The sequence below is a fragment of the Adelges cooleyi genome, unplaced genomic scaffold (assembly GCF_023614345.1).
Source record: "Adelges cooleyi isolate 19-005CV unplaced genomic scaffold, UGA_ACOO_1.1 ACOO_flye_CR_arks_rails_tigmint_CR_PRNA_307, whole genome shotgun sequence".
NCBI lineage: Eukaryota > Metazoa > Arthropoda > Insecta > Hemiptera > Adelgidae > Adelges > Adelges cooleyi.
The window spans coordinates 747,523-765,707 of NW_026095978.1; the positions used below are offsets into that span (position 1 = coordinate 747,523).

Genomic DNA, 18,185 nt, shown 5'->3' on the forward strand with positions numbered 1-18,185 from the left:
TTTAACACATTTTTATTAACATTTTTTTTATTTATTTTGTGATTCACGTACCTATGTACAAATTTTAGAGATAAGTATAATTTCAGCCAAGTCTTAGTTTGAAAAAAATAGTTTACATGTAACGACGAACCCAATAGATTGTATTATTTTGTGATTTTTAAAAAATTCAAAATATATTTATTAGCTTGTAAATTTAAAACCAAACGAATCGAGTCAGAATTAGTGTAAAATACATTGTTAGTCGAAACGTTTCAAGTTGAAATCAATCAACTGATGAGGCTCGTCCGGTAAGTCCGGTTACCTGGTAAAAAATGCATCACTCGAATGTTTAATTTTTCTATTTTCTATACAATACACATTAAATTTCTCGTTTGCGGCGTTCACGTGATTCTCGTTTAGGCATTTTCCGACCTCCGACCTTTGTCGACCTTAAATTACGTGTAAACGACACATTAATTACAAGTCCGATGGATTGTATATCCTTTGCTGTGGGCGACCGGTCACGGTATACACTCGTTAATAAATTCCAAAAACGACTAACCTTAATGTAATTATTATTTTTTATATGTATACATTTTTTTTTTGTTCGTTACCGGAAACGAGTCCGAATATTCTTATCCTTGGCTGTTATCTACAAACGAGAATAATTGACCTTTGACCGTGTCTGTATGTTAGGTATGGCAAAAGGTTTCATTGTTTTGGATCGTTGGCCCCGGAAAAGCATCCAAACAATGCGCACTGCCGCCAGTGTTTGTTAGACTCGATGAAATCAATCGTGTTTGGGCCTTTTCCAGAATATATTATTATGTTTTTCCGTTTATTCGCTGACCTTCTATTTGCCGGGGAAAACTGAAAATTCTACTCTATTGATTAGTATTGTACATGCCTTTTTCAACGTCATAGCACTGCTATGTGGACAACAAAATATTTCATTTTTATTCGAACAACAACATTAGTTGAAAATGCAATACTCTCGGGGGACGGTCCTTATAGGGTATTGTTTCATATTTTTTTCAAATACAATAAGTCTCCTTACTTTCAAATATTTATTTTTTTTCCATTCTTATCGCTACCGTATATTTGCCTAGCTACTTCCTTTCCTTATCGATTGACGTCCTCATAACATTCCCCCGCCGATTTTCTTTATTCCCTTACCGCGTGTCTCCATTTCCCCCCTTCTTATTTACAATTTATGTACCGTAACAGGTGCTGTGTTGAGTTAACATTGTTTAGAAATCACAAAGAACCGAATTCGAATCTGCCTATCGGAAGTCATATTGACGGCGTTCCTATTTCGAGCTTTCGTGGAGCTGCTAAAAGAACTTGATTCGGTTAATCTAACATAAAAATTAGATAAATCCATATTAGGATTACAATAGTGACTATCTGCAAACGTCTTTGGATTTCCTGTGTTCTCAACTGGCATTTCCTATCTAACTTTAACGGGTATTGTCTGTCACTGATTTGGCCATCGAAAAGACTGTCATTTGCTTGAGGGTTAAGGTGTTCCTGTGCCGGTCGGCCACGCCTCGCTCTACACAAGGTAAAACATGATAATATGAACTGATAGCATCTATTTTTTTTTACTTTACTTGACGTCCGTTAGGTTATTTCGAATAACCATATATATATATATACACATATATGTATATGTAATTCTATTTGCCCGAAAAACCACACGGTGCCCTTGCATATATTATAATATATTATATTTACATATACGTCATAATATACCGTTTATATTTACCTTTGCTGTACTGGAAATGGGTAAAAAAGGGTCATCGACGATAACGTGCAATGATAATTATTGGTTGGTCAGCCAAAAGCCAAATTGGTTGAACCGAGCGTGTGGTCGAACACGCGGTTTACCTATGTAAATCGTACATATTATGCATATGACAATTAATAATTAATAATATATACCAACACCGGTAAACCGGAAGTGTGTGTGGATAGGTATACCGTACAATGATATATTGTATTCTATAAAACATGTATGTTAATATGAGTTTTTTGAACATTCCCTAAGAATACATAGAAAATATCATTTTCATAATGCTCTCCTGTGAGATTATTTTGTAAAATATATTACTCGAGTATATACCCTTATCGGCGATATCTTTGGAAACTAATTTGTTCTCTGAGAAACGTTCAACGTTGGAATTATGGCAATCAATTTCCAGTGGTCGGACATACCTGCTATTATTGTTCTAAGCGTTACACGTCCGTGTCTAAATAAAAACACTAAGTGCGCCGGTTGCTCGGACCTTTGCCGTCTTAATTCGCCGAACAAATAATAATAAATCGTTTCTTTTGTACGTTTTCTTTTCCGCGGTAGCGCCAACAGAATAATGGACGTTTCGTTCGATTTATGTGCCTTTGCCCGCAATGGGTGGCAACAATAGAGACAGTCGCTGCGGCTGCCACTTTTGACTCGGCTGGGCCAGAAATCGGATACCGCAAAGCAGATTATTTAAGACACTCCGTCATTTCCCATTGTTCGACATGCCCACATCCAACCGATATTAAATCGACCACCGCATGCTCTTTGCCGGCCAATACACGCAGAAACCAACCACCGAACAGTTTGTTTGTCAAGTCCGTCTCGACCGTCAATTAATGTCCATTTAACGTTTTATTCCAAAAAAAAAATATAAAATATGGCAATTGAAATGTTCAACACTACCCCAAACTTTGAGCGGTTATTAAATGAGAATTCGATCGTTTGGAACTAGTCCTTAATAATAATGCCATATAATACTATACTAATAATATAGTGGCGAGTTGACTTAGTTTTAAAATAAGATTGTATCATCTCATCAAGAATAAAGGTTGAAATATATTCAACAATTTTGTCATGCATGTTATCATATTGATATTTTGAGTGTTATGTTTTAGCCCGAAATTTAATGTCGAAGATAAAGATTTTACATTGGATTACACAAAATTGATGTTCATTCTAAAATAATAATAATATACATAATATAATTTTTTAAACAAGTTCAATACAATAAATATAACAACTTTCATATTATTATTAACTTATGTCTTATCTTATACTTTAACTGATTTTATTGAATGACAGATATCTAAACTAGAATTTTTTGATAATATTTGTATTTAAACACAATTTTTATTTGATCATATATTTTTTTTAATTGTTTTTTAAAATTTAATAAAATTAACTCAAGCTAACTTTGTGCAGCTGAGCTACAAACATTGTGTTATTGTTTTTCTTTTTTCATACTTAGTTTAAGGTTTTTTAATTTTCAAGTGTTTTAAGTGTTCCTTTTTTAAGGGGGGTCTTTTCCAAAGTCTATTTTTGTAAGTTTAGCAGTACGACAGTAATTTCTATTGTAGTTTTTTATCGTCCAAAGGTAGGACAGTAATTATTTTACCTAATACTTCAATTACAGGTTGAAACATATTTTGAGTGTTCAAACGCCGCCGAGTGTCTGTGCGGTTAGCGAATCAGCATGAATAGCACGTGAATAGGTCGCAGGTAATTATAATTATAAACGTTAGTCGAGCACCACTTACTTTGTACGGGGTTTGGTCGGCTTTTGTGCTGTTAATATAATATCTTAGACCGGAATTATACCACCGCCTCTGCAGCCGATGGCACTAGAATATTATTCCTTTAATCTGTTCGTATTCGAATGTGAGGAAATAATTTCACCTTTAATCGCGAGAATCGTTTCATAAATAAACGCAATTATTAAAGTAGCTCGATGGCGCAGTCGGTGCGGATTCGCGGTTTAATTAACATTTTGATCTTAAATTCAGATATCAGATCGAGTTCGAGGACAATAATGTCTAACAAATACTACCGATGTACTACAAGCGGCACAAAACAAGATTGCCGCTTCAATGAAAATAATAATTATACCCAAACAGAAAGATTCAAAGTGTACACATACAACGACTTGCGCGCACACAATAACAATAATAATAATAATAACGATAATATGCCAGTTTTGTAGTAATATTATTTACTTAAGTCGAGTGCAATCAACAAAAGGCGGCATCGTAGAGTATTTGACACTTCACTCTGCGTACAAGGTTTAGCACTTAGGGACTACACTCGGTAGTCAATTGTGCCACCCCAACGGCACTCTTTAAATGCACCTACGGACTAGCATCGTCGCGTTCGTTTTTATACTTTCCTAAGGTCTTGGTCCCGAGTAAACACCGTGGACTATAGTGCCGACTGTTTGTTCTCGATCGAACACGAGCAATAGAGTCTGCAAACGGGCATCCGATTAATATTTATAAGTGTAAGTACACAGAGTCTAGGAACGGCAAACTTAAATTGCAAAAACAGTCGAAGCACGCAAGATCCGCAAATGGAAAACAAATTCTGTTTAGACAATTTCAATGATGAAAGTCAAAATAGTACACCGGGGCGCATTAACCAGAGTTGGTCGTATTCGAAAAACTTCATCAATTGACTAATAAAAAAATAAAAAAGTGCAGTAAAGAATAACGCACACGTTTTGTAAAAACGCATAAGTTAAATCAAACATCTTCATAATAATGTAATTCGGTAATTACTGATGGATAATAATTTCAGAAATGAGAATTTGTTATAAAAATGTGTCTGTTTAGCTAATGTCCATAGTTGAGTTTGGAAAGTAATGAGCGACATACTTCCACATTACCTAACTTACTTCTCGTTTATCTTATTCTAATTTCCAACTCGGTGTTCATCTAACTTAATTTCATTATGGTTACATGACTATAATATTGTAACAAAAGGTTTTGAAATAACTATGTAAGAACTCGAGTTTCTCAAAGAGACTCAGGCGAAGAAGATGGACACTTTTTGTTTTACCGGCTGTTTTTGGTTAATCTCTCGGTCGTCGGTGTTAATAAAACATGTGTAAACTAATATATACAGAGACAAAACAAACAGCAGATTATTTTTAATTATTCACCGAATCAATTGCTGTACAAACAACGGTTGAAAACTTATTGTGTACGTTTCCGGACGCGAACAATCCAAGGGGACGATGAAAAACGCGTTAAGCGTGACTTAGTGTTTTACACAGACTATAATAAAAAATACTTAACGCTTAAAGATTCCAGAGTAGATTAATCATCCGACGGGATTATTTCCTTCCTGCGTCCGGGAAAGGGCCGAAATTTATGCAAATGCCGTTTGAGAGTGTAATTATACCCATTTTGTCGCTGTAGGTCAAGTGAACCACGGCCGAGGGCAGTTCGTACAGAGTTTGGCGCCTCCAAGACAATAATTAAACACGGTACAGCGGATTAACTATGTACTGCAGTCCTTTGTAAGCACTAATACTACACTTCTAAGACATTTTCAATTAAAATTCCGTTTACGGTTCAATAACATTGTGTGTGTTTACCGTGCCCAAAACATATTCGCGTGCATATACCAAGAAACAAAAATGGAAATCTGTTTTCAATATATATATATATATAAACAATACCATCATGATAAATCAATGAAAAAAAAACACAAAAGCTGATTCCGGTAAAGCCGTTCGTCGCCAAATAAGTCGTATTTAAGCCGTGAATGTAATATTTCATTTTATTAAGTACCTTCTTACCGACGTTTTTCACATACACGTTCTTATAGTACTTACACAATATATATTATAACATGGTATGGCTGTAATTTCCAAATGCAATTGACCCATTTTGATAAAAAGCTAAAATTGTCTCTAACACTCACGGACAACACATTTTCAACTCATGACAAGTCTTGTTTATTCCAACTCATTCAGTTAGTTTCCATTGTCGATACCACTGGAGGCTCCAATTATGGTTTTTAATCAAATCAACGGAAAATTCGATCAAATACCCACACCATCTCATTGCCAAAAGCTCAGTCGTTACAAGTATCTATGAAATCATTGCAAAGTTATGCTTAAAATTGTAATCATTCCAGATGCATGTTAATTGTAGCCGCTTCTCGTAGCCGCTTAGAAAGTCATCATAGTCAAAGTATAATTATACATTTAGTCCTACTCTAAATCTACCTTCAGTAAAATGTTCAGACCTTAAGCCCTAATCTATGCTCGAAAAATACAGAAAAATTGTCCCCCTCTCCCTCCCAGGGTAAAGAGTTTATGATATTTATTTGTTTTGTTAAATTGCATAGATAATAATATGCTTAAAGAATTTGCCAAATTTGGAACCAATTGCGCTATTTTTAAAAATAAAACCAAAAGTAGATAGGTTGTCAGGGTAACAAAACAGACAAATAAACTCTTATGAATGTCTAAAAGTTTGAAGAAAGTTCGACTGATAATAGCGAAAACCGTTATAACTTTTACAATTAGTATTCAGCTAGAGAACTAAACTCAGTCAAACCACCAGCAAATTTTAATCAGTGCATCTAGACCACCGACCAAACATACTGGTAAAATATTAGAGAATAATTCGAACCCATATGGTCGCCATCGAAGGACATATGAGTGGCACAAACGAACAGGAGAGAGAACACACACCCATAGCCACTTGTTTTAATCGTAACCCAGTTCTGTTGAAACTGTTGAAAAAGACCTAACTATTTTATTTGGACTTGTCGAACCGTGCTTAGATAGGACGACGGGGGTGACAACAGTGTCAACAGTGTATGACCTGTTCAAAGGACAGAAACGGTTATGGATACCGACGGTCTTGTCACGTCTGTAGCCCGCATGCCACCGCGATGACTTGTATGCTACTTGCACGAGGGTTGGGCTAGTGTAATTCGGTCTGGACCCGAAAACGTTTGATGTGATGGGAGATTTGATTACGAGCCGTTATAATACGCGGTCGAGGGTTTGATTTTCGCTGCCGACATAAAACTCTCGGCGAAGGGTCCGCAAGTATCATACGACCAGCCAAATTATTATAGTTACCGTACGAACAACAAGTGCGAATCGCTCACAGTGTCGCGGAAAATCGTGTAACCGAGTGTTTCCTTTGACACTGCGCCGAGTCTCTCGGGAAAAACATATTTATATATATAATATTAACCGAGTAGTGTTGAATGGCGGGGAGCAAACCCGGCTGATGCCAGCCTGAGCGTGGTAAAAAAAAACCGAAATTCGGCAACCCCTTTATACCCACCACCGCGTGTGTACTTGACCTCACCCTCGTCGCCCTTTGCAATACAGCTTCTGGTAAGATAATTTCCCAAAAGACGTCCGGCGAACTGCGAACCGTAACACTGTCCGTGTCCCTGTACACAAACGGTACTACTACAATTTGCACAGTCTCATTCGCATTATCCGCACACAGTATGTCGCTTTCCCGGTGTTGTCAGCCCCACACGGTTGCCCTTTGACTGCTCCGCTCCCTTTTCCCGAAATTAACATGCATATTGGAAACCTCGGCGACCGTCCTTTGACGGTCCACGCCGACCCTTGTAGGTCGCCGGCACCCTTGTCGTAGGCCCCGTTGCAATAATTATCGTCCATTGTCTGACGACGGCTTCGCCTCGGCCGCCTTATTACCATCAAAGGCGATGACTTTAGACGAGACGTCTCTCCAAACGGAATATTTACCATCGCCGGTCTTTGATGCGTTCGTCGGATAAAAAAAAATGCAATTTAGAGTTAACAGTTGACGGACGATCCGATTGCTGGCATTCACAGAGGTCTGCACCCGAAAGACAAACCTAATGGATTTATGCAAAAGATTCGATCAAGGCGGGACTCGTCTGAGCCAATAGGATCCTAACTGAATTTGTGTTTTATCCGATGATTTTTAACAGTCTGTGGAAATTTAGTTTATTAGTGCCAGCGAGTTTGGTAGGCAATATTATAGTATTGGAAGTACTGTTTTTCAGACAGTTTCACCTCTTGTATGATAAATACTTATCCAAAAATATCAGAGAGTTATTTTTTAATACATTTTCGGTACACATCTAAGGTAAAATTTGTTTACCGGCTTTATCTGCCATTCATTACTCACATTGGAAAATGAACAACTGTAGTGTTTTTCATCATTTTTCTTCTATCAAATAACATATTTGTTTTATATGAAAAGAAATAGTCATGATGTAATGGTCACACGGATTTATTTTATGAACAAATGGTCATATGGTTATATTTATGCCTGGAGTTCCAATTTAACGTCCGCCACGGTATATTGCGTTGGTTTTATTACCTTTTTGTGACCGGTCCCTTTTTGGGGTCGGTTTATAGATCATTAGATCCGCACACTGTTTATGGATTTTGGTGGAAAACTTTAGGCTGTTTGCTGCTATAACAAAGTATTGTGAATTTTATCACACGGTTCGATCACGTTTTTAGTTACTTCGTACACTCTGCTAGTTGTCATCGGTCGTTTATTAATAGATAATATTTTGCTGGTTTACAAAAGACACCAACAGAAATCCATATCTCGCGAAGATAGAACCCATTAAAAAAATACTTTCCCCTCACAACTCCTTCCAATGATATTTTGGCCCTCGAATATAAAATTGTATTGCAAAGTAAATTTTTAACTCATTGCCATAAATTATTATTTAAATAAATAATCTGCCTATTTCTTGTTTGACTAAATATTATTATTTGCAATAATTTTCCAATAAATATAACCCTGGTATCGACGCAAGGTTTATAAAAAAAATTTTGAGTACCAATAAAAAATCTAAAACCAAATAGTAATGTCTTTATTTTTTAAACAAATATTTGATAGATTTTTTTCACATCTAAAACTTAACACTTTGCACTTTAAATGTATGTATAAAAATAGTATATGTAGATTTTATGCTTCATCGTATTTTAAGTTTTAGTTTTTTTAGAATATTAATTTTGTTATACTAGACCGACCCAGAAATTATGTTTGTGTAAGCCCGCAAAGTCTTTAACTTGGTGTGAAAGAAAGCAAATGTCAAAATTTTGTCTTTTCTATTTAATTGACATGGCGCTTGAAAATGATGTATATTTATCTTTTAACTATATATTTTTTAGCTAAATATTTTATTCACTATTAATAGCTTTAAATTATTCTTTCGAAACCTAAATGTATTAAGTTGACTTGGCAAATAAGATTTCGAGTCTAAAGCAATCGGTCTAGCTTTGTTGTGCAAACAAACGGTTTTGGGTAAACACATTTTTCGATAGACAAAGTCGTTGGAAAACAAAGAACATACAAGTATTAAAAGTGCGGTCGACCGGAGAGGAGGGCCGAGACATTATATAATATCGAACACAGGCCTATATATATATTTTAAAAACTTATAAGAAATGTGCATGTGGTGCACGAGTGCGGTTTGGGCGGAAAGAAAATCTGCGACCGGACTTTGGATATTATGAGTTTTCCGGAAGCCGATCCAAGTACATGACGATGGCTATACAGTGGCGTCTTTAATAGGTTTCTTTTTTTTTTTTGGGGGGGGGGTGTGTGCACAAAAGGACAATATCGAAAATGGCAAAAATATCACACTTTCGGGAACACTTGTATATATGGTCTTGTTCCCCGGGGAAAACCTACCCAAAATGTGATGTGCGATTGTGTGCAATGTAATTGCCAATTAAAAATGTCAGAAATTTCAAAACTCGAGATCCCTAAACAATTATTAGAAAGCCTGTCAACAAGTGCACGGTGCATACATGTACAAATAAATTTAATAATATAATGTAAATAGCCGATAAATGTTAACAAGAACATTGTACAAAGGCTGTAAATATTTTAATGTAATCTATTTGTAAACATAAAGCGTAATAGCTAACGGCCACAGAAGTCGATGCTAAATAATGATCAATAATAAAAATCTTGACTTGAAATTTTCTATGACTATATTGATTTACTCTCACCCTCACCCTAAATCTAGCTTCTGTCTGAAAAAATATGCAAAAACATTAAATTACAATTGTTTGATCGGATGTCCTATTAAATTCTGAACACCATACATACAAGGTAGACAACATTTAAAAACGTTTTAAACGCTAAGAACAGTACAAGAAACGTTTTTACTATATCAAACGATCAAAAACTATTTTTTATAGTGTTTAAGTTAGTCAGTAAAAATACTTCTACACTCATATATTGTTAATAAAAATGTTAACTGTTCATCGTAAATATTAATGTTAAACTTTTAATGCTTTAAAAATGCATATTTCTTCATTCACATTTTTTCACATGGACCATGTTATTTTTCTTACCTGCATCTTATGTTTTTGAACATTATACTTAATGGCTTGGAGACTCCTGGTGGTATCCTTTAAAACTTCTATGTAGAAATAAAAAAACTACTCAGAGATACCATTTGAAATTCAAGGACCGTCTTATAGTTTTTTCCTTTAGAAGAATATATTACAGCGGTATATCTCAATAATTTTCAATAGTTTATATTTTAGACACTCACTCCATTGTAAGGACCTAATGGAGAAATCCTAGTTGTTACTGGTCGTCCTGTTTTGAATGACTTATGGGGAAATCCTGTAAGGCTTTCTGTGTTTTTTAATTAAGGGAATTTCGTTTCTTCAAATTACAGAGATCCAACAAATACCAACTCAAAAAAAATTATAGATTTTTAACACACACAATTATTATTTTCTTTAAATAAAAATAGTATTTAATAAAAGTAGCTATGTTTTTTTAAAATGTAGATAGAGTACCTATTTTAGTATTTATTCGGCATTTTTAATATTAAAGTTGTTTTAGTTTTTGTTGCACTAAAGACCTATAAATGTTCATTCAGTCTGTGTTCACTTTAAATAACTCGTTGTAGTTTTGGAACCTATTCGCTTAAGTTTATCAAACTCATCACTCAATACACTAAGCTCGTTGAGATTCTAAGCACATTCTTTGAAGAATTACTGTTTATTTCTCAATGCCATTTATTCTATACTCAATTATACCAATCGAGTATCAAAAAATAAACGTTGTATACATGGTAGATTTTGTGTAAAAACTCGCAAGGATTCAAAGAAGAGCATAGGTTCTCACTTAAGATAAAAATGTTCTCTTCTCATAAACACACCCTTAAGTTCATATCCCTTACTTCAAATAAAATACCATCTCTACATTGTCTATAATCTTCACTCACATTGATTGTTGTAAGTGTGATTCTCGCAAACCTTCACCGGAGAACGACGATATTATTCTTTTCTCTTCCAAAACAATGTGTCTATTTTAAAACAATATTGAATCCATTGTAGTCTCTTCTGACACAAAAACAAATTGAACTACTTATAAATATAATACAATAACTAATTTAATACATACCGGTATCGTCATCCGCAGACCAGGGTTTTGGCTTTTCTGAAAAAAAAAACCATACGAAAAACATGTTAAATAAAAACGGTAATAATTATTTCATAATAAATTATAAGTAAAACAAAATTGGAAATGAGTAGGTAATTTAAAATGACTTTTGGGTGTGGCATGTATAATGGGAAAAGTGGCAAAAGAAAGACAAAAACTTAATAGGGAGAGTTCACATGTTTTGGACATAAGGAGGTGTTAAATAAGAAAGTAGACAACCCGTTTATTAAAAGTGCAAGTGGTAAATAGAGTAACAAATTAGACATTGATGTGTAGAAAAAATTATTGCCATGAATTTTAGGTGAGAATTGGCAAAAAAAAGTGTCGTTATCAAAGTAAAAGAAAAACGATACAAAACCGCAGTAGTGAATATAAGTAAGTTCAGAGAAGTCATATTAACTGGTTAGGTTAAACCAAATTAAAAAGCGAAGGACAGATGAAGATTAGTTAAAAAACGCGAGAGAAGTGAAATAGTAAAAACGGATTAGAGGTCGGTGAAGGGTAGATTTAGGCGTTAGAGGTAAATGAAAGATTGGGCGAGCGGTTATAAATAAATACATGCGGAAACGAGTGGAAAGGATTTAACCGCCCTAACTAATTCGCACGGTATAAAGTCAAGTATAACTGTATACTATTGTTATAATATAGTTTTCATAAATTTTCCGTTCGTTAGTTTCACGCAGAGAACAATAATTATTCAACGGTCTCGTCAACCGCCTATCCTTTATTAAATTGTATAAAAAAAATTTAAAAAAACCCCAATGATGTTGGGCGTAGTTTAATATATTTATATCGTCCATTCGTCTCTTTATTGTACGCTTTGTCGCGTGTAACTGTTTCTTATTTTTTTTTATTGAGAATAATATATAGCAAATTTACATAAAGTCCGCATAAAGCTGTAAAGCCTGTCCGGTTGTAGTTAAAACGTTTTTTTTTTTTTTTTGCAGAAGAAGACCACTTTGATGGCGGTGCAGGGTAGACGATATAAAAAGCTACACTTTACTGGGGAACGGTGAATAGACCGTTTGTTTTGGCGGGCCGAATAGGGCGGCAAAACGGAAACTCCTATGCGCTATAAATCACAACGAGTTAAAGGAAACCTAGTCCGTGTGTTCGATACGACCGACCATCCGATATATATATATATATATATATATGCTATATGTACAGCTCCAATGGTCGCGTACATTACTTAGGCCCGAGCCCTTTCCAAAACCGATTACCCGTCTGCTTTGTACACACACGCACGACTTTGTGTCTGACGTCTCAATATTCTTTTCGTTTTGCAAGCCACAAAAATTCCCAGTCGTGGCGTTAGTGTTGGAAACTATTTCTGTCAGTCCATAGTAATTTATTGAACCCTCCACCCTCTCCACTATAAAAAAAAATATACCAAAAATAACTCTTGCCGAGGACATTAGGCGAGCCGATGCTCAACATTAATGCATTTACAACACACGCTGAATGTAGTATTATCATTAACGGAACATGAACATAGACTTTTGAGTAGTTTTCTCAAATGTAAAGGAAATAGGTGGACTTTTTTTTTACCTTTAGGTCTTTTAGAGTCAGTAGTAAAATCGGTCGTGTGGTTGTAAAGTTATCTACAAAAATAAAAACCAATTTAAACCCACTAGTGTTTAAAATCATTATCTATAACAAAGGACTTATGAGCGGTTCTCGGTCTAGACGTTTGAATGCTGACAGTCCGAGCCCGCATCAACTGATAGCACTTAAAAACACTTAAATAATTAATTGTATGAAAAGTTTTTTTTTTTTTATGCTTATACATGTTTTTCCCCGAACGACGTTTATTAGCAAAATGTATACTCAATATACAGGCATTACACTATAAATACTTATCATATTTATTCTAGAGGAATAATCGTAATTCAATGAGAAAAAAAACCAATGGTCCACTATATATATATATAATAAATTGATAAAAAAATGTTAAAATACAAAACAGACATTAATTATTGTACAAAGCCATACGAAAAAACGACCGTGTAAACTTGAAATTTTGACGACACTCGAATACCGTTTTACACAGTATCTTATCCCAACTTGGCCTGCGTTCGATGACAAAGAGAAGACTTCGATGTTGACGACGGAGGGTGGACTGTGTTTGTGCGAACACACCCCAACGGTCGGCGAAGATGGGGTGGTAAATTAGCGACACTTTACGGGGGAAAAACAATTAATTCATATACACGTACTGCGGGCGACGAACGGCAAGTATATTACGCGTAAACGATTAGTGTGTATGTGTACTTACAAGTATTGTAATAGTGACCGTTTGTGCGGAAACAACACAAAGGAAACGAGCTGGGAGGACGGCCGGCTGTACATATACATATATATATAACGTAAGTAGGTGTATAATAATAAATAGTGCAGCAAGTGTACTCGTATGCACAGGGTAGAATCGTAACTTACACCACCTCGGCACCCCTTTTTAAACGGTGTTTATGTACTGTGAAACCGGCCGGGGTCGGGCCTTCTGTGACTGGGGTGCTGTAAATTTACCGACCGGCGCTGACGTGCGACCATACCGACGACTGGCAAGGTGAGACTTGTGCAATGTGTGTGTGTGTTTGTATACAGCTCCCCCCCCTCCCCGAGGTCTTTTCGTACTTACTCTGTGGGGTGGCGATCACCAAAGGCCCCAAAGGCGAAAAAAGGAGAGTATCTTTACAAAAAAACCGCCCAAGGCTTATCAAAGAAAACATCGACAATTAATCAGTATGGTCATGCGGCATACGGCAAAGGGTAACAGCTGTAGAGTGGGTTTTTTTTATTCTTTTGAAGACCAGACGAGTGAAAGTCGACGATAACAAAATAAAACCACCCGTAAATCCTAGGGAAGGGGGGGGGGGGTGCAACGGGAAGACAGGAAGAGGGTTCGTTTCTCACACCGGTTGAATCCGTCGCGTCGAACCGAAAAGGAATCGTGAGAATAATATAAATCTTGGGTTGACGGCCGATCAACACTTAAAAAAGTGTTAAGTCAGAATACAATTATTGTTATATTGACATTTTCGACGTTAAATGAAACGTTAAAAAAAGTAAAAAAGTTACACTTCGTGTCGGTTAAACGAATGCACTTAAATTTAAAAAAAAGCAAATTCGGTTTTATCATAATATAACCGATTAAAAAGTTAATCGTTTCGCGTTATTTTTTTATAGGATTCCGGATTACTTTTCAACTTTAACAACTTTAATCTTTATTATAATTATTTTGACGTTTTTTTTTTGTTTCTTCCGTAAAAAAATTAAACGAAAAGTTTTGAAAGTAATTAATTATTATTTCGATACAATGTAGCGGTTTTTTTTGTATACAATAACGGTGTATACATTTAAGTATAAAAAACGATTTAAACGCAACTGCAGTCACCAAAACTTCGGTCATAATGTCAAGTTTAGATCATAAAAGTAACCGTTAAGTTAATTAGGCTGTTTAATTGTCTACTAATGCGGTCGGTTAGGTTAATAGAATAATATAATATTTGCCTATTGAAAACAGGTATTTGAAATTTTTTTTTGTTTTGTACAATATGGGTAATAAAAGTATTTAAGTACTTTTGAAATTCGAACAATTTTCGGCCGTCAAAGACAAAGAGTGAATAATTGAAGGCTGTGGCGCGCACAAGAGGGGTCGGATTGTCGTTCGTCAGACCTTTAACAAAGGCTGATTTTATTTTGATTCCATTTACCTAAGTGTAGCCAAGGGGGGTGGGTATACATACCTCTTAGAATGAGTATTTGCCACCCCTCGTGAAAAATGCGTATGTTCTCCACCGGTGGAGGGCTAAAGAAGATGTAATTGCATGTTTCGACAGTGCTCCGCAAACACTACAAAAATCATTGTACATCTGCACTTAATAATTCACTACCGGTCGAACAATGCAAACAAAATTAACGGTAATTGAATATAACATGAAATTAGATCACAAGCGTCGTGCCCACATTGAATTAATGCTATGATCGATGTTAATAATATTCCCTACACTTAACAGTAAACGGGACAGCTTGCTATTTCTGTAGTAATCAGTTTGAACTCAGCACAGTCCAACGTGGCCCAAGTTTTCGGTTATGAATAATGTATCGTGAAATAATAATTATGGGTTATGATACGGTGACTAAAGTGACTTCCAAATTTACCATAACAATATGTCGAATGTATACTTAAGTCGTCTAGTTCCTAGGAGCATTCATAACAATTCGTTCTGAACAAATTGTTCAGACCACAAAATTTCTGACGGGGTCAACCACACTCAGCCTCTCCTTATTATCAGCCTGTCAATTTTGCAAAGGGGTGGACTAGAGAGATTTGGAGAGAGGATCGTCTTGCGATAATTGGATTGACAATGATATTATTCAAAAAGGGTACATAGGTTACCCTGTTGAGAGTAATTCAATCCGCAAGATTGAAGATTGCAAAGAACATGAAAATATCAAGTGTCCCGCCCCGTTGTTGCCGCGGTCGGGGTAAGTTTTTAATTAAAAAATACAAAAGTCGTTAGAACGAAAACCAAAGACTGTCGTATCGCATATATACTTCCGTTTTTGTATTTTATTTTTTTAAGGTCTCGGTTAAGATAATATTATCGTGTCGGCGCGGTCCGTGTTTATCGCGGCCAGAATATTTTTCGTTTATTCCTCGGCCGACCTTTGATTTTCCCACACGTTTTCCACTCGCTTACTTACTAAAGTCGGTCTCGTAGGGGTCGTTATGGCTTGGAATTTATGTATCGCACGTTTATACCATATTATACCAAAGGGTGGGGGGCAGGAAAGGAGGAAACACATCTCGGTCGGAACAAACGGCCGTTTGCTGTGTATGTGTAAAATACACACACTAGGTACATTATAACAAAAACGGCACCAATGTACACTACCAACACGACTACCCCCTCGCCTTGACCTCCCCCCCTTCCAAAAAATAAAAATAAAAACTACCGTTTTGCCGGATTTCGAGACGAACAACCGTGCGTGGGTCCGCGACGAGACTTAAAGGGCTTTACTTATTTTTTTTTTGTTCATACAAGACCGACAAAAGTGGCATAGGGGATTTTATTCCTGCGGATCCACAATTATTATTGTTACTATTATCGGGTGATCCGTACTAAAACAGACGGATTTGTAGGATGTTCAGAAAGTCAAAAGTCAAACAAGTTAAACCGTGTAGCCCACGTGAGTTGATGTTTTGTGGTATTTTTTTTGATTTTAGAAGTTTTCTTTTGTAATGGATATGTTATTGGGCTGGATACGAGAAATTTCATTGTCAACATATTGTGCGCGTTCATTCCGAAATGATAATTTTGTTGTTATTTTCCAATGAACTATAAACGGTCTTACGGTTGCCCGGAGTAAGAGTAATAATAATTAAAAAGCCATAATAGTTTTATCGAGTAATGTTATTATTTTATAATAGTAAATTGTGTTAAATTCATGAGAAGCCGACCGTCTTGGCGTAAGTCAACGGCCAAGTACTTAATTATATACCTGAACTTGACGGTGTAAGCGCGGCGTCGAAGGGGAGGGTATGCTGGTGGCGCGGGCAAGTATAAATAAACAATTCTTAATTAAAAAGAGCCCCTTTTAATGGCGGTTTAAAATGAAAAACATAATTTCACTCGAGGGCTACTAACCTGCGGTGGACGTTAACCCTTCGCGCGACTACTTAATTATCGTCGAGCAAATTAAATGACATTTTATTCTTGGTCTAATAATAATATTATTATAATTATTATTATTATTATTATTACTATACTACGCCGTCGGCCGGAAAAACTGTAATAATATTCACCTCGTACAATGCAGTATGTAAAATATAGTGTGCAAAATATAATGTATATTTTGTCGTTACATTGTAATAAATTACTTGTCGCCTTACTAGAAAACCTCCTCGAAAAACGCTGAGTACAGACAGTGTCAGTGAAATAATAAAAACACAAAACAAATGTAAAAAAAAATAACCCTATTATAACCCTTTCATGACATATTAATTTGTTAGTTTAAATGACTATACTTTTTATTTTATCGAATTTTTGCTGTTACCATTTATATGATAAAGACTATAAAAAATAGGAATAACATCAGAATATGGGTCTTGGTTTTTCTCACAAAGATAGCAATATTAATATTTAAAAAATTTAAAACATTTGTATTTATAAATATATATTTTAGCTTCGATGCAACTCTGTAATAATTATTATGCAAGTAGAAAACTTAATATTCGTTTACTAGTAATTAGTTTGGCATTTTTGACATGACTCCTAGATCAATTTAATATACTTAACATTGTCTATCCTTTGGTTCTTAATAAACAGTCCTCTCAGTTTGCTAAAGGTTAAAAAATGACTTTGTTTGTTATGATTTTGTGATACAAAAGGTAGGGAAATAAGAAGAAAATAGGAAGGGGAGGGGTTGGTTTAGTCAAAAGTTTGTATATTACTAGAGTGGGATGACAATAAGGGGAAATTGATAATTCCTGGATAACTTATGTATGAGAAGATTTATAAGTGATAGAAAATTAGCTGATCACAAGACATGTCCATGATACAGTGAACCTTCCAGTTTCTTTGGAGGGATAGGTTGAACTGGAATTCAACCGGACGTTCAAACTGATAATGATAAGACTGGTAAAATTTAATAAAAATATATACTTTTTTTTTAATTTTAATAACAGACTCTAATTGGGATTGGAGGTGTGAATAAAATTATATTGGACCAAACGAAAAGCCGTTTGCCGTCTTTGACCACTTAAGGGTTGTGTCATACTATTCCTCACGACTTTCTCCACTCGGACCTCGACTGATAATTGTTTCTGGATAGGTAAAAGGCTGGAATTACCGGTCCTTTGTTGTGGTCGACGGGTAATCGGTCGGTTCAAACGACGCTATTCAGCTAAAGTTCGGTTTCATCAGCGCAAACGGCACAAA

General features: G+C 35.5%; 1 protein-coding gene across 1 annotated transcript in view; it reads right to left on the reverse strand.

Annotated features, from left to right (window-relative positions):
- LOC126839680 (uncharacterized) overlaps nucleotides 1–18,185 on the reverse strand; it is a 190,374-nt gene that overhangs the window by 124,812 nt on the left and 47,377 nt on the right. Inside the window, exon 3 of the mRNA XM_050575088.1 lies at nucleotides 11,200–11,235. Coding sequence (XP_050431045.1) covers nucleotides 11,200–11,235 — 36 coding nt within the window. The remainder of the gene's footprint in view (nucleotides 1–11,199; nucleotides 11,236–18,185) is intronic.